The sequence below is a fragment of the Plasmodium malariae genome, assembly GCF_900090045.1.
Source record: "Plasmodium malariae genome assembly, chromosome: 14".
Lineage (NCBI taxonomy): Eukaryota > Apicomplexa > Aconoidasida > Haemosporida > Plasmodiidae > Plasmodium > Plasmodium malariae.
Window position 1 is genome coordinate 3,013,889 of NC_041788.1, and position 25,962 is coordinate 3,039,850.

The 25,962-nt window shown below is 25.6% G+C and overlaps 3 protein-coding genes across 3 annotated transcripts; 2 read left to right on the plus strand and 1 right to left on the minus strand.

The window, feature by feature from the left end:
* Positions 1 to 395: 395 nt before the first annotated feature.
* Positions 396 to 1,304, minus strand: PmUG01_14073800 (hydroxyethylthiazole kinase, putative; the record flags this gene model as incomplete). The annotated part of the gene is made up of 1 exon (XM_029008330.1): positions 396 to 1,304. The coding sequence occupies one exon, from the start codon at positions 1,302 to 1,304 to the stop codon at positions 396 to 398; it is 909 nt and encodes a 302-aa protein (XP_028864631.1).
* A 2,038-nt stretch (positions 1,305 to 3,342) lies between these two features.
* FTSH1 (ATP-dependent zinc metalloprotease FTSH 1, putative) lies at positions 3,343 to 5,949 on the plus strand (the record flags this gene model as incomplete). Its single annotated transcript, XM_029008331.1, has 1 exon — positions 3,343 to 5,949. The coding sequence occupies one exon, from the start codon at positions 3,343 to 3,345 to the stop codon at positions 5,947 to 5,949; it is 2,607 nt and encodes an 868-aa protein (XP_028864632.1).
* A 2,783-nt stretch (positions 5,950 to 8,732) lies between these two features.
* On the plus strand, positions 8,733 to 25,772 carry PmUG01_14074000 (conserved Plasmodium protein, unknown function; the record flags this gene model as incomplete). The annotated part of the gene is made up of 1 exon (XM_029008333.1): positions 8,733 to 25,772. One exon carries the CDS (start codon positions 8,733 to 8,735, stop codon positions 25,770 to 25,772), a length of 17,040 nt encoding a protein of 5,679 aa, XP_028864633.1.
* Positions 25,773 to 25,962: the final 190 nt, after the last annotated feature.

Genomic DNA, 25,962 nt, shown 5'->3' on the forward strand with positions numbered 1-25,962 from the left:
TGCAACTGGATAGAAATGTATTCGTATATTTCGACAAAATCATTTTACCGCATTCTTTTCTTTTTTTTTTTAATCTTTTGCGCTAACCACTAGTTGCTCCTGCAATAAAACCGCCAAATGATTTACAACACAGATTAGGCAAAATGATTAAGATAAATATAAAAAATAAAGCAAAATAAATAGAGAAAATTTTATAGAGAATAATTAATAGAGAAAAATAAATAGAACAAAATATATTATATTAGCATAAAACACAAACGGTATATGCACGCACAACGGTATAAGTTGATGAAAAAAACGTGCACACAGACCTACGAATGAAATATTGTACGCATACGCATAAAATATGATCAAATAAATTAACTACAATATAAAAAGAAAAATGTTAGATAAATTTAAGTTTCCTTATAAATATCCATTATTTGAAAATTTAAAAAATGCGGATTATTCGAATAAAAATAAATATCATCTATAATTTTACAACTCAACGAACCAGGGTTAGTTTCTTTCTTGTATGCTTTAAAAGAGGCTAGTTTATAAATTAGGGTTGCTGTTGTACATGCTATGAATGGATTATTAGGTAAAACAGAAGTTGCAGCAGCACAAAGAGCACCAACTGAACAACCTGAACCGGTAATTTTTGTCAGAATTTTTAAATCACAATTAATTTTAGTTATATATTTTGAACATGAACTAACAATTATATCAGATTTGGATGTAACAACAACAGTACAATTATATTTTAAAGCTACATTTCTTGCACTATTAATTATTTCTAATTCGTTATACGTTGTATTATTGTTACTATCTACTCCTTTTCCAAAAAATTCTCCTTTGTCTAAGTAAAATATTTCAGCAATATTTCCTTTAATGACATTTGGTTTGCATTTGGTAATAACCTCATTGATGATATTCGTTCTGTACTGTGTTGCACCAACGGCTATTGGATCGATTATTAAAATAAAATTTTCCTTCATCTTTTCTTTCCTTAATTTTTCTAATACGTTTATATTATCTACTTGACTTGTGTGTAAACCTAAGTTAAAGTACGTACAAGAGGCTATTTGTGAAAACTCATCTACTTCTTTTGGGTTGTCTATCATAGCAGGAGACGCACCAAATGCTAGCAAACTATTTGCTATCTTTTCTGTAGTTACTCTATTAGTTATACAATGCACCAGTGGATTTTCTATCTTTACTTTCTCTATGCATTCAATTATCTTATCTTGGTAGTCTTTAACATTGTTAATCTTAGTCAGTGAGGAAAAGAATCTTACTTTCGTAAAAAAATTATACTTATTCATATTATACTAGAAAAAAGCATTTTACATGTAGAAAAAAAAAAAAAAAAAAAAAAAAAAATACTCGTAAACAATGTGCATAAATATGCTCTCTATTCAGAATAGAGGAAAGAAAAAAAAAAAAGAGCTCATATGCTTAAAGTAATCTCACTAAAGGATATTCGCTAAATATATAACTATTTGAAATATGCAGTTAGTTGCCCTATTCATAAGCACGAGCAGTTATCATAGTGTAGAACTATTACAAATTGAAGTGAATAAGTGACCTTTGTTCGCCTTCGGAAAAAGGGGCGGCATATACATAAATACGTTAACTAAGATGCATATATGCATATATATACATATATATATATTATTTGTTGCTTGATATTAAATATTTCAACTTTCGTAAAAACGAAAAAAGCATAGCTTTAAAAAGTAATATGAAAAATATTCTGTGCGCAGGAGAACGCTGAAAAAAAAAAAAATGATAAAAGATTGCATATAGCAACTAAATAGGTAAATGTATAAAATATTCTATTAGTGTAAACGAGGTAGCAGAGGAAAATTAAAAAAAAAAAAAAAAATTACAAGTATAAAAGCAGACTAGATATAGGGCTAAAATAATAATACGCAATAAATGCTTTATTTTAAGGGTTACATATTATTACAGTTGTATAGATAAATAGGGGTAAAAAAAAAAAAAAAAAAAAAACCATTAAATATAAATATATTTCAGTAGTAGTTTATATCAAGAGGTATAAAATAATACCGCTTTATCCTTAACATGCATTTCCCCCCTATTGTTTTATTCATTTTTTTATATATATTCTTTCAATTCATATTCCGTGTGAGAAAAACATATATTTGTGTTTACTTTAGCATTTAAGAAGGGGAGTTAAATATATATACGAATATATGTAGGTGCATATATATTTATATGCATTCATTTATAGTGTAGATAACTATACCAAAACTGTGTAAAATGAAAAAAAAAAAAAAAAGAGAATAATTATAAGAATTCTTGATATATAACAATACGAATATTAAATCTTCATATAATTATTTTTTCAAGTGGCAAAAGATATTGTATGCAAAAAAAGAAAAAAAAGAAAAAAGAAAAAAAAAAAGAAAAAAGAAAAAAGAAAAAAAAAAAAAAAAAAAAGAAAAAAGAGAGAAAAAAAAGAAAACATGTTTCATAAAACATAAAAAATTGCATTTTTATTTTGTATTAAGTTGACAAATAAAGGTTTTCTCTTTTTATAAATTAATTCAGTAGTTATAAGAATTTTTGAAATTCTTCAGTGTTTTATAACAAATGTATAAATTCATTTTTATACTTTTTACAAAAAAAAAATTCACTGTTTTATGATTATTTCATAAACTTTCTCCATTCTTTTTCATTTCGTTTATATGTTGAGCATATATTGTACTTGTTTTGTGTACCTGTTGTTTTATTTAACTTATAAAGTATTATCACTGCGATAATTTGCATCGGTGTATGCATACATGTTACCCAGTAGATACGATTTGTAGCGTGAAGCTAATACAAATTAGCGACTTTTACGTGTGATAGTTCATTTACATTTCGAATATACTTACATTTTAAAGAACAGTATACTTTCAGTGTGAAGTTGTAAAGATTTGAAGAAGCCCCATTTATGTCGTACACGCACACACATATACATGCATGTATACATATATATATATTTGTAAACATATTTGTATATATTTATATATATTTATATATATTTATATATATTTATATATATTTATATGTATTTATATGTATTTATATATATTTGTATATATTTATATAGATTTATATAGATTTATATAGATTTATATAGATTTATGTAGATTTATATAGATTTATATAGGTTTATATAGATTTATATAGATTTACATTTATATTACATTTACATTACACTTACATGCCCGCATGCTCGCAAATACGTTTATATGTGTACACATATACGCACAGCAATTTCTGGCTGCTTTGGCAAAAAAACAAACGCTTGTTTAAAAGATACAGTATATAAAAAAGATTGGAAGGCAAATTATGAGTTCAAAATATGAAAATGAAAGCTTTGTATCAACAGGATCAGACAAAAATTGTGAAAAAGAAGATTCTAATTTATTACAAAATGACGAAGAAGAATGCGTGAATAACAGGAAAACGAAAAAATACAGTAATGAAAAGAAGCACAAATATTATGATAAATTTTTTAATAAAAAGAGAAATAAAAAATGGAATTACTGTATCATATTTTTTCTAGGCATATGCTTTGGTTTTGCTATATGGCCCTTTTTTATGACTATAATAACGTATAAATTATTTTATAAAGATAATTTTAATAATTCAAATTTTACAACAAGTAACACGTCAGCATCATTAAAATCTTATGGAAATGATAAAAATAAAAAAAATGATAACAACAAAATATCAATTAAAGATCAGTCACAAAAAAATACATCTCCTCATTTTAGACCCATAAGATTTGAAGAAATTGCAGGAATAGACGAATCAAAATTAGAACTATTAGAAGTAGTTGATTTTATAAAAAATAGGGAAAGATATCAAGATATGGGAGCACGAATGCCTAAAGGTGTATTGCTAGTTGGACCACCAGGGTCAGGAAAAACTATGTTAGCAAGAGCTGTTGCAACAGAAGCCAATGTGCCATATATATATACATCTGGGCCTGAATTTATAGAAATATATGTAGGACAAGGAGCAAAAAGAATAAGACAATTATTTGCGCACGCAAGATCAGTAGCTCCATCGATTGTTTTTATTGATGAAATTGACGCTATAGGGGGAAAGAGAAGTTCAGGATCAGTAAATGGTGCAGGTCAAAGAGAACATGATCAAACATTAAATCAATTATTAGTTGAAATGGATGGATTTAGTAATACTATACATATTATGGTAATAGGTGCAACAAATAGAATTGATACTTTAGATAGTGCTTTACTTAGACCAGGTAGATTTGATAGGATTGTGTACGTTCCATTACCAGATGTAAATGGTAGAAAAAGAATTCTTGAGATTTATGTAAAAAAAATAAAAAGTAATTTAAAAGCAGAAGATATTGAAAAAATAGCTAGATTAACTCCTGGTTTTTCTGGAGCTGATTTAGAGAATGTAGTGAATGAAGCTACCATATTAGCTACAAGAAATAAAAAAAGCCTAGTTACAATAAACGAATTGTTTGAAGCTAGGGATAAAGTTTCAATGGGTCCTGAAAGAAAATCATTAAGACAATCAGAACACCAGAGAAGAATTACTGCTTATCATGAGGCTGGTCATGCAATTGTTGCTTACTTTCTTCAACCTAAAACGGATCCTATTCATAAAGCTACTATCATTTCAAGGGGGAATGCTCTTGGATATGTAGAACAAATACCAGTTGATGATAGACATAATTATTTTAAAAGTCAAATGGAAGCAAAACTAGCTGTCTGCATGGGTGGACGAACAGCAGAAGAAATTGTTTTTGGAAAATCCGAAACAAGTAGTGGTGCATCTAGTGATATCTCAAGAGCAACTGAAATTGCTTACAAAATGGTAACCGAGTGGGGGATGTCTGAAAAATTAGGACCGCTAAATTATAAAAAAAGAATGGGAGATGGTTATTCTTCAAATAGATTATCAGCTCAAACTGTTTCTATTATTGAAGTAGAAGTAAAAACATTAGTTGAAAAGGGGAAAAGCTTGTCAGAAGAAATTTTAAGAAGACATAGAAAAGAATTGGATAATCTAGCTTTTGCGTTATTAGACAAAGAAACCTTATCAGGAGAGGAAATAAAAAATATTATCGACCCAACTAATTCAAGGGATTATTCAGATAAAATACATCTTTTAAATAAAGATACAAAAAACGATACACAGAACAATGGTTATATTGATAATGATAAAAAGGATTTATCACATCATAATGAGAACAATGGCTGGAGCCGGATAGAATCACCTGAACAATTCAGGAAAATGGATAATACTGGTGCATATGAAGAAGAGAAAAAAAAAAAAAGGAGTTGGGAGGAAAAAAATGAAGCATCTATAGAAAGAAAGAATGATCAGTTAAATACGGTTAATGAATCCGCAAATATAAATGTAGATGACCAATACAAAAATAAGGAGAATAGCGAAAGAAGGAATGATGAACGTAAAGTCACTACTGATGATGTTGATAGTAACAAAATAGAAATCATAAAGACGAATGCAAAAAATAGCATTAAACGGATAATAAAAAAATATTCTAAGGGATCGAATAGCAAAAATAAAAAAATTATAAAAATAATAAATGAACATAAATATTATGAAGCTGATAAAAGGATGAATAATGAAAAACCTGAAAATAGTAGCAACATATTAGCACCAAGGAAGGTAGACAAAGACGGATATACAAATAAACCATCAAACGGCAATAGCCATAATAACAATATAGTAAAAAATATTAACGAATTTTTTAAGAATAATTTTCCAGAAGAGAAAAATAATAATGAAAATTTTGATTTTGTAAAAACAAAAAAAATATCTTATAATAACTTTAATGAAGTAGTGGATACATCGAACATAAAAAATGTTGGAGAAATGAAAAAATTTAACATTTTTGAACACAATTTAAGTAAATTATTTCTGTTCGATATTTTTAACAGTTATTAATGTGCGAAAGGTAGTTATCTTCAACTGGTTATCCGCGTAGCTGTTCAATTGCTAATGGTGTATTTTTTATTATATTTTTTTTTTTTTTGTTTCTTCTCAGGTCTGTAAAAAATGCAGATAGTTTTTTTTTTTTATTAAGCTTAATGTATTCACATAATGCTCTACAAGCAAAATGTGTGCGTTAGGTTTAATACATTAAAAATTGATTTATGCGTATAATTATATACATAAGTGTAAATTTACACATATGTATATATACCATATATATATGTATGTGTGAATAATTTTATTAAACTAAGCACAGCGCATTTTACGAATTATTCTTTTTATTTATTTTTACGTGTTTTTCATTTTTTTATACTTTATCTTTTAAAGATATCCTTAATATACATACTTATGTAAAGCTTTTAAGTGTCAATATATTTTTCTTTTTTTAAACAAGTTATACAACATACTAACGAGTCATTGACCCTTGTTTTCTTCATATTTCAATAGTGAAAAAAGTTAATTCAGTATATATTTATTTTTAAGTATATAGCAAAGAATCCTTGTTTAATGTTCCTACAGAATAAAGGCAAGACAAAAAAAATTGTATACTGTTCTTTGCAACAAATTTTTTATTTTTTGTTTATCATATATATATGGGAAAATAAAAAAAAGAAAATTCATTTGTCCATTTAATCTTTTTCAAATCATTTGATAAAAAATTTGATATATTGAACTTAATTGTTTGTTGCTAATATGTATCCGTATTATCTTTTGTACGTATTTAGCATACAGTTTCTATTTTATATAATACAAAATATTTCAAAGGTATATATATTCTAATTTACGTACATGATTATTCAACTTTTTAACTCCATCTGTCTGAAGTAACTATCATAAGGCATAAAATTGAAAGGGTCCAAAAAAAAAAAAATTCATAATATTTTTTTAATACGAAAAAATACTTTTCCATATCTTCCCAAAATTGCGACGACAATAATATTTATTCCAAGTTTTCAAATATGCAAATATTTACCCCACAAAAACTTGAAAATATCTGAAGTGCATTTTCCAGTTTTAGTGTTCAACGGAATTTGAAATAAAGTGTAATTCGCGTGTGTATTTATATAAAATATATAGATCATGGAGAACACTTTTTCAAGTTATAGATCAATATAGTTAGTATACATATATGTAAAAACATATATATATTTGTATATATACATGTGTATAAGCTTACATGGGAATATTTAACATTTTTCAAAAAAATGAGACAATTTTTAAAAATATAAATTAAAAAAAAAATATATATATATATATATATATGGATGCATAGGAAAAATGTATGCGTTGGACATAATACAGTAATATTATTTCTTTTGATACAGTGCGGTCCAATGACTGAAACATATTTTAAATAGAATATTTTTTTCCACTGGAGAATATGCGAAAAACGACTTTTTCAACAAATAAACGATTTCAATAAATATGATGTAACATGTTCATTCATTTTTGTCAAATAATATAGCCATAATTTAAGTATAATGTGCATATTATATGTAAAGGTACTTTATTTTAAAATGGAACGGATTAATATACGCATGCTATATACGTATGCATACACCTATGTAAATACGTATTATGTATATATGTATGTACATATGTAAACATACGTTTGCACGTGTACAATGTCCACTATTTAATTTACATTTTTAACATAATGGCACTAAAATAATTTTATTTTTCTCATATATATTAGTATAATAAAAAAAAGTAAAAACGCATAAATATATGTACAATTCGGAAAATACTTAATGAACATTTTAACAAAATTAAGTCCATATATTTTCTATTTTTTCTCAAAAAAAAAAAAAAAATTAGATATTCAATATAAAATTATAAACAGCAAAATTATTTAAATAAATATTTTTTAAAAAATAGTTTTAAAATATGTGAAAATTATACTTTTTTGACTTTTTATTCTCATATGGAGATAATACTTTTTCGAACTAGCAAAATTGTTAATTTCAAGTCTTATGTGCATATGTAAAAATGTACATATGTGTATATATATATATATATATATATATATATATAATATATATATATATATATATGTACGTATATATATGCATGTATATAAATGCGTATTTTCAGATGTATTTTCCAAAAAATACACAAAATAAATCCTCATATTTTGCGTAATATGCACTATATTAAACTTTTTAAAAACATTGTACATTGTATTTAAAAATTTAATGTGTAAAAATACGAACAAATATATATATGCATAATTGTAAAATTTTTTTGTTTTGATATAATAGTAATTTTCCAATTTTGTGAGGAATATTTGTACGAAAGAATACATACAAAAAATGTAGCATTCTTATAATGTGCGTTCAGGCGTGTTAGAGTTTGTAAAATTATGCATAAGCATATACATATATTATATATATATATATGTATATGTATATATAATTAAAAATATGTGAACATAGTTTAGGGCAATTCGTATGTTAAAAATGTATGTGTTTTAAGCTTACGCCAATGATGTAATGCTTCGTATACCTTTCCTTTTTTGTATATATATATATATATGCATACATACGTATAAAATAATACGTACATATGCATTTTTTTACGCATATATACCAGCATATGTAGATGAAAATAAATATAATACGTAACCACTTTTACATTGTTAATGTGATTAAATTTTTTTTTTTTTTTTCTTTTTGGTTATAAATTACTAAAAGAAAAAGGAGAAGCAGAGAAATACATGTAAAAGTTTTGAAAATATGAATAATTATTCCACGAATAACATAGAAAAAAGTAAGATAAATAAGACAAATAAAGTAAATAATATTCATAAAAGTCTAAGTGAAGATATAAAGAAGCAAAATACAAATAATGGAATAGTAGAACATAATAAAGGGAGTAGCATAAAAAATGAAAAAATTATGGAGCATAATATTGTAGATGAAGTAGTTAAACTGAAAACGGAATTAAAAAATGCTTTAATAGAAAATAGTGAATTGAAAAAGAAATATAATGAAGATACTGAAAAGTTAAATTTACTTTCTTTAAAAAATGCTTCTCTTTTAAATGAGTTATTGGATGAAAAAAACAAAATTCAAATTAAGTACAATACTTATAAAGAGGAATCATTGAATGATATAAAAAGACTACAAGAAGAATTGGATAAAAATGTGGTTATGCTAAATTGTTTAAAAGATGAACTTCTGTTTAAGGAAGAGGAATTAAAAAAGGCTGAAATTATTGAGAAGCTTTATAAGCAAGAAACGGAAATAAATCAAGAAAAGGAAATTAAAATAAAAGCCTTAGAAAAGGTTATAAAGGAAAGGAAGAATATAACCATAAATAGTAATGGGACAAACAACAGTAATGAAGCAATTAATGATAATTTTAAAGAGGAAGTACAATTACTACAAATAGAATTAGAGAACAAGAATGACGAATTAAAGATTTTAAATAAAAAGTATGAACATATAAAAAAAACGAACAAAGATATAGAAAAGAAAATATATTTTTTAAAAGAAGAAGTGGATTATTATAAAAATAATGAAAACAGTTTTATAATGCAAAATATTTTTAATGCAGAAAATAATCTAGATGAATCTTTATGTAAAAAGCACCTTATGAAAATGTCTATTTTGTACAATGTATTATATAAAATAGTTGTATATGACCATAAAAGCTTGCTCGAAAGAGATAAGCTCATTTATTCTTTAGAAAAGGAAAATACACATTTTTTAAAAAAATTCGTTGCAGATGAAATGTACACGCTTTACCTAAAAGATTGTATTAGTAAAATTAATTTGACCTATCAAATAGATTTACATAAACAAGAAAAAAAGTTCATATTACTAAATGCGGAGTATGATGATCTTTACAATAAATTTTTACATGAAAAGAATGAAAATTGTTTACTAAATGAAAAATACGATAAAATTATTTTTAGTCAAAAAAAAGAAATACATAATTTAAAAAGTCATATATCTATTCAGAATAAAGATAAAGAAATATTAACAAAATACATTGACAATTATATCACATATATAGAAAATTCTTACGAAAAGTATTGCACACTAAGTAACGAATATATAAATTTAGAGCAACTGGTAAAAGATCTTGAAGAAAAAAATGCAAATTTAGTGGTCCTTGTCAGTCAGATAAATAAGGATTATAATGAGGACTGTGCTAACGATAATACTACTATAAACGCGAGTGAAACAAATGGGAGTAGTACTAACACAATAGGTAAAAGAAATACTATAACGTTAGATGTTGACCACATGAAATTAATTAAAAACGATATTAAAGATAAAGATATTAAAATTATAGAATTAGAAAGTAGAAATTTAAAATTAGTCAAAACTATTGATAAGTTAAATGAAGAACTATTCAATAATAAGAAAGGTGAGCACACAGATGGTGAATCAAAAAAAATTAAAGACTTATGTTTTGATCTGAAAGATATTTGTTCTAACCTAGAAATAGAAATTAAAGAAAAGAATTACATAATAGATGAACTAACGGAAAAGTTAAATCAATCAGAAAAAAAAAATAAGGATAACCAAGTAATATTAGAATTATCTGAATTCAGGATTCAAAATTTTAATGATAATATAAAATATTACCAACAAAAGGTAAATGAATTAAGCGAACAATTACAAAAGAAGGAAGCTGAAATAGCTATTTTTCATGAATACAACGAGAGGTTAAAAGAAGAGAAGGTTAAAATGGAATATGAAAATATAAAAATTATGGAAAAATTGAACGAATTGCAAATAGAAAATGATCATCTAACAAAAGGAACCGTATTTCTGAACAGCGAATTAAATAATAATAACACGAATAACTGCAGCAATGTTATCAGTAATAATGTTATTAACCATAATATAAGTGATAAGGGGGAGTTACTTCCTAATAAAGGGGGTCTCGTTGTGGATGACCTGTTATATGTAAATGAAAAATCATCTATACAAAATGAAGATAGAAACGAAAGAACCCCTGAATATGAAAATACAAGAGAACAAGATAACCGATATAATGGAATTTTCAAATTTATGCAATCTAAAAAAAATGCTTCTGAAGAAAAGAGTGATTTGATGTTCAGAATAGATAAATTGACTGATGAAAATATACTGTTAATTAAGGAAAATGAAGAAATATTTGATAAATTACAGATGATAACAAATGAAAATGTCAGAATTAAGAATGAATTAATGTATGCGAAATCGGATGCAGAGAAGTCTTTGTTTTGTTTAGAATATGAAAAAAAAGAAAAATTAAAATATAAATTATTATTAAGACAAAAAAAAAGAAAAGGAAAAGAACTCAAAAGAACATTCAACAAAATAATGTGTACAGTAAAAGATTTAGTTATAAATATAAAAAGAATTGATAGGGAAAATAAGAAAAATGATATTAATAATTCGTTTTTTATTTCTTCTTCCTCTGAAAATAATTCAAAAGAAGATTTATTGTCAGACAGTGGAAAGACAAACACACAATTAATGGTGTCCTCTGTTGCTAAGTCGAGGAAAAGCCATAACAACACAAGTATAGATGGAAAGAATAGTTTTAATAGTAGATCAACAAAAGTATTCAAATCATTAGAAAAGGAGGAACATTTAAAACGTAGTTCTAGTGAAAATTATAGAATTACCAAAAAGGAAAAGAAAATGAAGATGAAAATTGTGTACATGAAAATAAAAATGCACAGATTTTCCATAAATAGTCATTTCAAAATAAACGTGAAAAAATACAAAAAGGCATACAGACAGTTGAGTGGAACTCTGTCTTATTTAAATGAGAAAGAAAATGTAAACTTAATTGTATTAACAGATCAGGAAAGAAATGTAAAAGGTTTGGAAACGTTTTATTCTATACCTAACAGTACGGATTCAAGAGTAATAATACAGGAAAATCAGAAGGAAAAAAAAGAAAAAATAAGTGACTTTTCCATGTTTCAATCTGGAAAGATGATAAATAATCTTAATTATATAAAAAGAAAATACGAATCAAAAATAAAAGAAACATTAATGATGCAAAGGAAACTAATAGATAATGAGAAGGAATTAAATTGTACTAATATGAAATATGAGAATTTGCTAAATGAACACGATTCGTTAATTACCGAGATAAGGGAAAGAACAGAGAAATTAGGAAGTATTGAAAAGAGTTATAATTTATTGTTTGAAAAATATAGTGAAACACAAGATGAAATAAAAATGCATGAACAGAAAACGCAAGATATATTTAATGAATGTAATGAGCTGGTAGAATATATGAAGAAAAAAGAAAATAAAATAAAAGAATTTGATGAACATTTAAAGAAAATGGAATTTAAATATAATGAAGAAAGAGAGAAAAATGATATTTTAACTAAGGACAATATCGCATTAGATAATTTAAATTTAAAATATAAGGAAGACATTGATCTTTATAAGAAAAAATTCGAAAGTATACAAACTGAGCTAAAATTAAGATTATCCAAAATTGAAGAATTAGAATTGATTCAGAAAAATACAGAAAATGAAATGTTTTATTTAAAATCAGCTACGTATAAATATGAAACTAATTTAAAAGAAGCCCATGATGATTTAAATAATATGAGTGAGGTGACTACCAAATTGCAGAAAGAATTACGTGATAAGCAGATTAACGCAGATATGCTGAAAGATCAAATTTTAAATAGAGACTACTTCTTGTACAATATAAACGAATTGTATAAAAAGAAAGAATATTTTTATAAAAATTTAAAACAAAGGGTTCAGGGGTTTAACAAAATGTTTATAGAATTATGTGAAAGTTTTGAAATGAATGAGATTAAAAAATTTAATGAGTTGTATGAAACATTTGAATTTAATGATTCTGATTACAAGAAAAATATTCTACACTTTCAACTAAATGAAAAAGACAAGTTTTCAGAAACGGTAGAGGATATTGTAAAAACGGTAGATGCATTAAGTGAGTTTAATTTAAAATTTGAAGAAGAAAGAAACGAAATGGTAGCTAGAATTAATGAGTTAGAAAATAAATTAAAAGTTAAAATGAATGAATATAATCAGCTCTACGAACAATACGAAAATAATATCAAAAATATTCTAACTGAAAGAGATGAAAGAGTAGAAGATTGCTTAACTCTTTCAGAGGATGTAAAGAAAAAGAATAATGAAATTAATATACTAATGAAACAATTAGATGAAAAAAATCTAGAATTTAATGAAATACAAATGAAATGTAATTTTTTGAGTAACGAATTGAAAAATGTGGAAAATTCGAAAATTCATCTGAAAGAAAGATTAACAGAAATTGAAAATGATCAAGAAAAACAAATTGACTTTTTAGCAAAAGAAAATGATTGTTTAAAAGAGGATATATACAATATAAAAAACGTCATGCATAATTTGGATGAAGAAATAATTAAATTGAAGAAAACCATTGATATTCTTAAGCAGGAAAAATATACATACGAAAATGAAATGGAAAAATTAAGAGAAATTCTAGAGGAGGAAAAAAGATTTAATGATATATTAAAAGAAAATGAAAAAAATTTTATAAACGAAATAAAGGAAGCACATCAATATGCTATTAAAAAGGAGGAAGAAATTAATACTTTGAAATTGAATTATCAATTAGAGCAAAATAAATACATAGACGAAATTGATAATTTGAAAATAAAAAATAAAGAAATTCAAAATTCTGTGAAAAATCAATTAAAAATGGTATCCGATTTAGAATTGCAAATGTTAGAATATAAAGTGTTGTTAGATAAAAATACTAGCATGAAAATTTTAGTTCAAGAATTAGAAGGTAAAATTGATGAGTTAATAAAAGATAATGAAAAATTATGTATTGATTTAAAAAAAGAAAAGCTTGTTAATGAAGAAAAGGAAAAAAATATACTAGCATTAAACGAAGATATTAAATTGCGCGAAACCAAAATTCTTGAACACGATTCCATGTTGTTAAAACTTAAGGATGAAAAAGAGCAATTAAATCAGGAAATTTTCATCTTAAATGATATTAAAAAAAATAAAGATAATATAATAGAAGAATTAGAAAACAATTTGAGAAAAGCTGTTTTTGGTGATATTAAAATTAACGAAATGGAAAAGACGCAATTAGAATACAAAATATTTACCGAAGAGGACTTAGGAATAAAAGCCAATGAGGATGTAGATTTGGATGACCTAATCAGTTCAGGCATGTGCATTTTTAATAACAACAACAGAGGAAGTAGCAAATTTGTTAGCAACAATATTAGTAATAACAATAATTATAACAGTAATGTAAACAATGTGAACGGAATCGTAGAATTAAAAAAATATAGTCTATTTTTGAAGGAGGAGAACGATGCAATTAAACAAGAGCTAAGAAAATTAAAAGACAAATCATCCATAGATAACAGAAGATATGTAGAAATGGAAAGAATAATAGAAAGGAGAGATGATATTATCAGAAAGATGAATAATGAAATTATTGCGTATAATGAAAAAATTAAAAGTCTTGAAAAAGACACAAATCAACTTAGTTCAGAATTGTATGCAGTAAATGAATTACTTGCACTTAGAAGTGATGAATGCAAAGAATTATCCATCGAATTATATGAATTGACGGATGTTAAAAATAAGTTAATGGTTAAAAATGAAATTCTTGAAAAACAAATAGATTTCTTTAAACATGAAGTTGAAGAGAAATCTGAGTTGTTAAATGATTTAGATATGAAAAAGACGGAAAACAAAAATAAGGAGTATGAAAAAAGCGTTATAATTAATGAATATAACAGGACCTTAAATGTTTATTATAAAATATGCTCCCACATCATTTACTACAAAAAGTACTTAGAAAAGGAACTAAACGCAAAGGATAAATACAACAATGATAGGAAGGAGGTGCATATGCAGGAGGATGCGCGGACAGACATAAAAATGAACATTGACAAGGAAAACGAGACTGATGATGAGGAGAACGGAATGCTTATCCGTTCTCTAAACCTGAGCAGTCTTCACAGTTCGATGAACAGCGATATAGGTAATATAAAACCAAATGACACCAATGAAATTTTCAATTATATAAATGATTTTCTTAAATGTATAAGGCAACTAATATTTAAAAAAAGGGTATTTGAATCCAAGTTAGAAAACGCTGAAAAGAAATATAATGATTTTAAGGAAAAATTAAAAGAAGACAAGGATCTAATAAATGATTTGAAAAAAAAACTAAGGGAAAATGAGGAACGCAATAATGCAAGCAGTTCAAATAGGAATAAAAATGAGGAGTATAACAAATATAATGTGGAAAATTTTGAAGACTACAATTCTGAAGGCAGCATTTTCGACAGTAACAGCATTTCTGTGAATTATAAAGAACTAAGTAGAGATATCCGAAGTTGTAGTCATAAAAATGATACGATAGAAAGAAAACATTTATTAATTTTAAAATATGAAAATGAAAAGTTAATACAAGAAAATAAATATCTAAACGAACAAGTAAATAACTTAATGAATATGGAAAATTGCGTAAACGAATTGAAGAAAAAGAATGAGCTTTTCGAAAAGGGCAATGCAACACACAATGAATATGGATTTGTAGCTGAAAATAAATATCTTAAATTTCAAATAGACGCAATATCGAACGAATTAAATATATATAGAAATAAAAATGAATATTTAAAAAAGAAAACTGTAAATTATGAAGACATAATTGATAGCTTACAAAAAGAAATAATTACTATTATTGATAAACAAAAGGAATGTGATGAAGAATTCTATAAAATAGAAAAACAATTAGAAAAAAAAAATGAACACATAGAATACTTAATGAACAAGAGAAAAGAAGATGAAGAACGTGTGGAAACAGAATATGCGAAGTGCTTAAAATTGGAAAACGAATTTTTAGCCTTAACTGATGATATATTTAAAAAAGAGTCTAAGATAAATGAATATGAAGAAATAATAAAAAAATTAAACGACGACATAAAGGAACATATTATCGAAAAAGAAGAACTGCAAACATATGCGCAAAATTTAAAAAACAAATATGGTGCTTTTGAAAATAAGTATAATGATTTGTACGACATTTTTGAAAAGGAGAAGCAAGGAAAATCAGAATTGGAAAAGAAGGAAGAGAGTGCACTAATTACAAAATTAAAAAATTATGATGATATTATAACGGATATTTTAAATGAAAAGGAAACGTTATTAAATAAATATGATGAATTGAAAAGAGTGCATGATGAGAAATTAAAAGTTGAATCTTCACTACATAAAGAAATAAGTGATCTTCGAAAGAATAATCAGAAATTAAGTGAAAAGAATAAATCCTTAATTGAAGATGTAAACAATCTGGTTAAGGAAAATGAAGAATACAACATAAAATTAGTAGATTTGGATAAAGAAAAATTTGATCTATATATGAAATATTTAAAATTGTCTGAAGAATTTAATAACCTTCCATCCTCATCCCTATATGAGAATATTAAGGCGAAGAAGCAAGCTAGCGATGATTATTTGACTGAGTCGTGTCAATTAAGGGAGAAGGAAATAAAGGAAAGGGAAAATTTTCTAGAAATGAGGCATATTAGTTTATGTGATTATAATGATGATCGTAGGAAAGACATTGAACAGTTACATTATTTTGATGAAAAGGATGGAGAAGAAGAAAAAAAAAAAATAAATAAAATAAAAAATTATACTACTACTGCTACTAATAATAGTAATAATAATAATTGTGATAATAAGCATAATAAAGCAGCAAAAATAAAGGATAACAACAGTGAGAAAAGCATTATTTTGAATAATTTAAAAAACGAAATGAACGATTTAAGAATTGAAAATGATTTACTTAAAGCAAAAATTAGTGAATTAGAATACCTGAACGCAAATGTTTTCAATGATAATAAAGAGTTAATCAAAATAATATCATCTTTGCAAAAGGACAACTCCAGAAGTAAAAGCAAGACGGACGAAGGTAGTCCTTGTGATAAAATGCTAGAAATAGAAAATTCTCCCAATAAGCAGGAATTAATTAATATGAACAAATTAGAAAAAGAAAAAAACGAAAACTTAAAATTAGAAATTTATAATCTTAAAAATAAAATTGATGAATATAATATTATTCTGAACAAACGTTCTCATTTTGAAGAGTGCAATAAGAGAGCAAAAAATTATTTGTACTACTTGAACGACAGGATTAAAGGTTTCATAGACATATTTAGTGAAAATAATTTTAACTATGCATATTTTAAATCGGAACTGAGAAAAATAAAGTCAAACAATTTAATGGTTATTCATGACAATTTTGCGAATTCTGATCATCTGGGAAGTTTCACCAATTTTGATAATTATAAGAATACGCCTAGTAACTACTCAGCGGATGATGATACTAGTAGTAGTGTGAGTTCGAAGATAATCGTAAATTTCTTCACAGCGTACGGTGATAAAAATAATGAGAATGACATTATTATTAGTAGGATAGAATTAAGAAAATTTTATAAATACATTATAAAGTTAAAGGAAGATTATAGTAAAAAATGCTTATTAGCAGTTAATCAAAAGAATATGATTGAGGAATTAAATAAAGAAATATTTAATTATTCAAAACAGAATAAGAATTATCAAGAAGAAGAGATAAAACTAAAAACAAAAATAAATGAAATATTAAATGAAAACTCAGCCAATGTTGAAAAGTTCCAAAGGATTCATGAAAAATTGTTAAAAGAACTTGAGCAGGAGATTAGTAAAAACAGCAGTCTGTTAGAAGAATTAAATATTAAGAATGAGCAACATAGAATGTATGAAGAGAACGAAGCAAGAATAGAAAAGTTGCTTAACTGTAGAGACACGGATGACAGTGGCATACTGAAGAGTAGAGAAGGGAGAAATATAAGAAGTAACCCGAGGGGTAGCAGTAGTAATAGGAATGATAGTAATAATATTAATAGTAATCAACATAATAATAGTAATAATTCTAATTTGAATAAAATTTGTACCTTATTAGACGAACACAAGGAAGTAAGGCAAAAAAATTCCAAGTTGCTGTTGGAGAGTAACAATTTGATATCTGAGAATGATACACTAAAAGGTGTTATAGCAAAGATGGACACTGAAATAACCAGTTTAAAAAATGAATTAAATGAAAAAATAGCTATAATTAATAATAAAGAACACGAAAATGAACAATCATTATTACACAATATTAACAAATTAGAGAAGGATGAAACAGTTAACAAGAGAATTAGCTTTTCTCCAAATGATAATGATATTATTAGGGAATATGAGGATATCCTTTCAATAATTGAAAAAAAAAATAGCGACTTAGAAAATAATTGTGAAAAATTTTTAAAACAAAATAATGAACTAACAGAAAAGTATAACAGTCTATGGGATGAATACAACTCACTAAAAGATTTCATAAAAGAGAAGAAAATAGAATTAAATTTGTTCGATCTAAACTGTAGTAGTCGAATAAAACAGAATGATGATATAAGTCGAAAGGATTACATGAATATAGATGTAACATCACATAATGCACAAAATAGAATAGGAAAGGATGGGAACATAAATAATAAACATAATAATTTTCTCCTATCACCAGATGACTTAGTGATACTGACTAAGCACATAAATTCTATAGAAGTTTTAAATAGAGATTTACTAAAAAATGACAGTCTCGAAACATATATCAAATTAATCAGAAGAGATATTAATAACATTTTGAAGGAGGAGTATAACAATGAAGTTACTAAGTCGACAAACGAACTAATTAATAAACTAAAGCAAAAAGAAGAGGAGATAAAGAAGTACGAAATTGTGGTTAACAATATGAACATGCACTTGAATAATAAAGAAGAAATAGTTAATAATTTAAAAAATATATATGAAGAAGAATTAAGAAGAAAAAAAGATTTGAAAAAGAAATTGAATGAATCTTTTGAAGAGACTAAAGCTACTAGCAATGTGCATGACTTGCAAAATGATGAAATGATTATAAAAATAAGGAACGGATATGAAGAACTACTAAACGAGTATAATATATCGATAAATACATTAGAAGAAACTAAAGGGAAATTGGAAATTTTGAAAAATGAAAAGGATAAAATAGAAAAATTAAAAGATATAGAAATTAATGATAAAGAACATATTATTAAAAAGTTAGAGTTAGTAAATAGTCAATTAAAAGAAAAAGCAGAGAATGTAAAAAATACACTAAATGAAGAATTGCAATTAAAAGAGGATATAATTAGTGAGAAATTGCAAGTAGTGGAGGAATTAGGTAAAGAAGTACATTTTCTGAAAAGTGAAAAATCTAGTAATACAAAATATATCAGTGAATTGGAACTACAAATAGCTAATCTAAATAATGAAATAAATACGTTAAATAATCTCTTAAATGATTCAAAGGAAGAAAAGAATTTAATAAATAGTACATTAGAGGAAAAAGAAAATGAAATTGTTAACCTGAGAAATAAAATAGATAACTATGTTGATCTATTAAACGAAAAGAATAAATATGAAAATGTAATAGATCATGGTATCAAAAGGAGTAGTACTACATTTGAAAAGGAAAAAAGTATAGTAAAAAAGAACGAAATGGATCACTATGAAAACGAACTGGATGAATTAAAAAGAAAGAATCAAATACAAAGTGATTTACATTATAAAAAATTAAATGAACTAAGAATAGACTTAAAAAATTCATGTGCGAGTTATAATCAACTAAAATTTGATAGCGAGAAAAAAATTGAATATTATAAGGAAGAAGCTAATAATTTAAAATATTACATAAAAGGATTAGAAGAAGAAAATGAAAAAAAAGATAAAAAATATGCCCTAATAGAATTAGCTATAAAAGAAATGGACAAGGAAATAATCATACTTAAAGCAGATATAAAAGACAAACTTTTGTATATATCAGATCTTGAGAAAAATATTGATCAGAGGAAAAGAGATATGCAGCTTTTAGAAGAAGACATTATCATTGTTCAACATATAATTATTACCTATATTGAATCGGATGGAACTAATATTGATGAATTCGTAAAAGAATTATATGACAAAACGAAGACAAAATATTTGCTGTTTATAAAGGATATTATGATAAAAGTGCATCAGTACTATATCAAAGTAGAACTAAAGAAAAGGCACGAAATGAATAATGACAATCTGATAAAGATAAAAGATGAAATTTTTAACTTAGAAGAAAAATTAAATCAAATGGTTATAGAGAAAAACTTGTATGAGAGGGAAGCACAGGAGAGGAAACATGAATTAGACATATTACAGGATGAAAAGGAATCATATACTAACGAACTGAAAAACTTAGTAAACCAGCTTGATAAAAAAAGAGAAGAAATAACATATATAAATGATAAGTTAGATGAAGTAGATATTAGAGAAAAAAATGTAAAATATAAGGAAAATGAATTATTAATCAAGAATGAAAATTTTATGAACAAGGAAAATGAACTTATGAAAAACAAAGAAGATCTTATCAGTAGAGAAAGTGAATTCCTCAAAAATAAAGAAGATTTAATAAGTAAAACAAACGAGTTAATGATGAAAAGGGAAGAATTAAATAATGAAAGGATCCATGTGGAAGAGTTAAAAAACGATCTAATGATTAAATTCGAAAAGTTGTACAGCGCACAGAATGATATAAAAATTAAGGAAACCAAGCTAAAAAAAATATACGAAAAACTGAAAGATCATGACATCATAGAATTGCTAGATATCAACAATGGTGATAATAACAACAGCACTAGTGGAAATAATAAGGATAGGGATGTCTTGTTAAACAAATCACCTAGTAACAACATGAGCAACTCTGCCTCCTTAAGAATAATCGAAGAATATAACTATAATATAGAAAATGAAAATGATACCTTAAATTTAGACTCACTTGAATATACCACATATTTTATGGAATTTAAAAGGAAAATTAAAAATTTGAAAAATGATTTAGTGAATCGTGAAAAGGATATAGAAATATACAAGAAGACATCAGAAATTGAAAAAAAAGAAAAAGAATTATACAAAGTTGAGTTAGAAAAGTTAAAAGAGATACTACAATCAGAACAGATGAGTAGAGGAAAAATGGAGGAAGAACTGGAAGGACTCAAGGAGCTACTACACGCGGATCAGATGAGTAGAGGAAAAATGGATGAGAAAGTGGAAGGACTAAAGGAACTACTACACATGGAACAGATGAATAAAGGAAAAATGGAGGAAGAACTGGAAGGACTCAAGGAGATACTACACTCCGAACAGATGAATAGAAGTAAAATAGAAAAAGAACTAGAAAGATACAAAAGTGATGATTCTCACATTTTGAAATCCCTCAGAAAATCAGAAGAGCAAATAAATGAAAAAAACAATCAAATATTAGAGTTACAACAAAAATTAATTGAATCGGCGCATGAAATAAGCATGATAAATAATAGCAAGAATGTACTGGAAGAAAAAATAAATGATTATGAAAAGAAAATGGACCATTTAAATTGTGTAATAACTAATCTTGAAAAGGAAATAAAAGACGTCAACAGGGAGAAGCTAAATATTACTAGAAAATCTATAGAAAAAATTATAGACGACGGGGAGGATATTAAAAAATTAAAAGAGGACTTAGATGACGCTCATGAATTAATTCTAAATCTAAAAAAAAAAAATGAAGATTTGTACAATATAAATATAGAATTGCAAAAGGTAAATAGTGACATGAAATCTGATATAGACATCTTGTTAGCAAATATAGAGGATGTAAATGAAGAAAAGAAACTACATGAAAAAAGGTTAAGAGAAGATGAAGGAAAATATAATGAACTTAAAATAGTGTATGAGTCAAAAGTAATGGAATGTGAGCAGATTTATAACATGCTATCTAAAAAGATGAAAAGAAAATTAGAGTTACAGAAGGATATACAAGAAGATAATAATGTAAATATGCAAAGTAGGAACGATTTGAGCAATACCGTTAATAGTGACAATATTGAAACGGGTACAAATGAAGATGAAAAGTATATGCATGCATTAAATGAGAAAAATAGGGTTATAGAAGCGTTAAAGGAAAAAATAGTTCATAATGAGGACGAGATTATAAAGAAGGAAGAACTTCTAAATGAATATAAATCTATAATTGATCATATTTCATCTAAAATACATATATTTGAAGATAACCTACAATTTTTGGTACAGTTAAACGAATATATAAGTGAAAATAATTACACGTATGAGAACATATTGCATATACTAAATGATTCACTCATATATAAAAAAATAATAAAAAGAATTCTTATGGACAATCCATTCTTTAAACAAATTAGTTTAATAAAACAGCATCTAGTAGATGTAATAAAAAAAAGTGCATCTAACACGAAGGAGAACTTAAAATTAAGTTTAATAAAAAAGAAGGATTCAGGTAAAAAGGATAACAATCAGAATTCGAATAATGCGTTATATTTGAGTGAAAACGCACATTCTTTTCAAAAAGAGAATGAAGAATTAGCTGATAATTTAGATTATGTATTAAAGGTTATAGAGGAAGATTTCAACAATTTTGAAAGTATATGCATTGAAATACATAATTTGTGTGAAAGAGAAGAACTGAGTACCGTATATAAAAAATTAAATATTCTTGAGTATAGCTATAACAGTATTATAAATAATATTATAAACAATGTTATAAATGAAATTAAAAAGATAAATAACATATCAAATAAGGAAAAAGGTGAATTAAAAAAAAATATGAAAACTTTAAAAAAAAAATTGAATTCATTGTCTAATGATTTTTTAAAAAATATAGAAGAAACGGAAAAGCTTAATGAACTATTATCGAAAGAGACCAAACACAATGATAGGTTACTAGCAGAAAAAGAAGAACTAAGAATACTGTACAAGAAATTAAGTGATGAATATAATGATAAGATTGTAATTATACAAAATAATGAATATGAATTAAAAAACATGCAGGATCAATTAATGGAAAAAAATGAGAACACAACCAAGGCAGAGAAAATGAACGAGTTTCTAAAAACGGATCTCACTTATTTAAATACGTCTCTTGATCAAGCAGCGCAAAATTTAAATGAATTAAATAATGAAAATATAAAAAATAAGATTATGTTAAAGGAGTTAACCGAGGAGAATGTGTACCTTAAGAATGAAGTTCATGATAAAATGCAAATTATACAGAACCTTGAAAACAATTTTGAATCCAAAAATCAGGTAATAAACGAGTTAAAGGAGTTCAATGATGTATTAATTAAAAAAATTGAGGATATGAACAAAGCGAACATGAGCGAGGAAGATGCGGAGGAAGGATATGGCGCAGTGGAAAAGGGAAGTAGCAAAAAAAAGAGGAAAGAAAAGAAAACAGGTAGAACGGGAAGGAGCAGAAGTAGAAGCAGAAGCAGAAGCAGGAGCAGAAGTAGATGTAGAAGCAGAAGTAGGAGCAGAAATAAAAACGGAGTTGGAAACAATAGGGATTATAGCGGAAATTATGCAACGGGGTCATGTGAAGAGATAAATAAAAATGAGTTGATGATCATAATTAGCAAGTTAGAAAATGACAACAACATTCTGAAAGAAGAGTTAGAAATTTTTAAAAACAATTTTAATATATTAAAAGAAAAGAAGCAGGAACTGGAGGAAATAGTAAATAGTAATGACGTAGCACTTAATAAGAGGGAAATAGAGCTAAATGATGCTATCATAGAAAAGGAAAAGATAATGGAAAGAACGAATAGATATAAAATCAAGTGCATTCAGATCATAGATATATGTTTTAACAAAGACTTTAATATACTAGACATACGGGAAAAAATAGTGACCATATTTGAAAACGAAGATGAAGAAATAATGGATATTATAAACTGTCATAGAAGCATGTTGTATAATAATAACAGTAATAGAAGTACAAGTAGAAGTAGAAGTAACAGCTGTGGTAGTAATAGAAAAACTCATGACAACGATAATGACCATCGTAATAAGAATCACAATAAAAGGGACCAAGTCACAGAAGTACAAGGAGAAGTAGTTAACATCGAACAGGAGAAGATGATGCACATTGAAGAGATGAGCAAAAAGAATGAAGAATTAATTAAAAAAAATGAAGAGATATGGAATTTGAACAAATATATAGAAGAGTTAAACAAAGAAATAACAAATAAGAATTACATTATTATCAAACATCAACAAAATATTGAAGATAAAAATGATATGTTAGAAAAAAATCAACAGTATATTAAATTTTTAAAAGATCAGATAAAACTACTTTGCAATAATATTGATGAGAATAATTTATTTGATATAAATAATGTGAACTTATCTCCTACTCTTAGAAGTTTTATTAAAAGAAAAAGCTTTCACGATAGGTGTTCATTTGTTGATATGAATGAAAACAATGAAAATAATGTTCCGGAAAAAGGACAAGAGGATATTTCTAAAAACAGTGATTTTTTTGAACAGAGTAGAAGAAAAAGGTTCTCTGAATATACTAACCAAGAACCTTTTAATTTTTATGATGAAAATGAGGTGAAACTTGAAGAAATGAATTTAAAAATGGATGTATTAAATGATAAGTTAAAAAGTGCAGAGAAAAAAATAGAAACACTGAAAAATGAAAATACCGATTTAGTAGAAAAGTGTGAATTTTTAAAAGATGAACTAAGAAATATTCAAGGTACTAAACGTAATTTAATGTTATGTGAGAGCAGATTAAATATATTAGAAAAAGAATTAGAAGAAAAACAGAAAAAATTAGACGCACAAGATAAAACAGTTAACGAATGTGTTGATATGTATGTAGAAGAAAATTCAGAAAATTTTAATAAAATATTAGAATTAAAAAAAGTAAATGAAAAATATAAAATGGAGATTACCATTTTGAATGATGAAATAAGTAAATTAAAAAATGAGGTTAATACATATAAGAATGATATTAAAAATATAAGCTCAACTCTTGACTTTTATAAATCTACACATGATGAATTAGTAAATGAATTCAGTAAAGAGGAAACAAATAATTTATATTATAAAAATTTATGTGTACATTTAAAAAAAGAAAATGAAAATTTTAAGGAAATACTACAAACAGAAGAAGAAAATAAAGAAGAGCTTATAAATACTATAAATGAAATAAGAAAACAGTTAAATGATTCAATCAAAGAGAATTATGAAATAACATTAGACTTGGAATTTTTTCAAATGCAAAATAAAATGTTAAAGGATAGTTGTAATTATTATAAAGAAAGAGAAAATATTTTAATAAATAAAATTGACGTTGATGAAAACGAATATAATAATTTACAAAGTATCGAAAATTACAAAGATGAAAATTTAAAAGCATTTATTAACAATCTTAGAGAGGAAATACAAAATTTAAATGAAGAAATAAATACAAAAACTAAAACTATTGTATCCTTAAAATATCAAATAAAGGAATATAACTTTAATCAAATTGTTCAAAAAGATAAAAGCTTACAACATGATAATATTGAAAAAATAATTAATATAAATAATATGGCATATGTTCAAAGTACCTTGTTCATTTATATTAATTTATTTAAAAGTGTTCTCTTTATTATAAGTGAAATACTATTTTTCACAGACCCATCTAATAGTTTGTATTTTCATATTTTAACTCTATTAAAATTGAAGTCAACTGATCATGATACGGACGTAGAACTAGACAGTATGATCACGAGTTTTCATTTCTCAAAAATAGATTGCGATAATATTTTCCAATCAGTTCTTAAATCAAAAAATATACTAAGGGAGAAATTGCAGCTCTTACAGTTGAAAATTTGTTAGTCAGGGCAGCACTACTTTTTACGTTTTAAATGAATGGAATGGTTTAAACCAGCGGGAACATATTTGTATGCTCGCGAATTTGGGATTTACGAGGTTAAAGATGTTATTTTAGCGCAAATCGCAGATCATTATTCCTGGAGTGAATTTCCATGCGTGTATATATATATATATATATACATGTATGTATGGG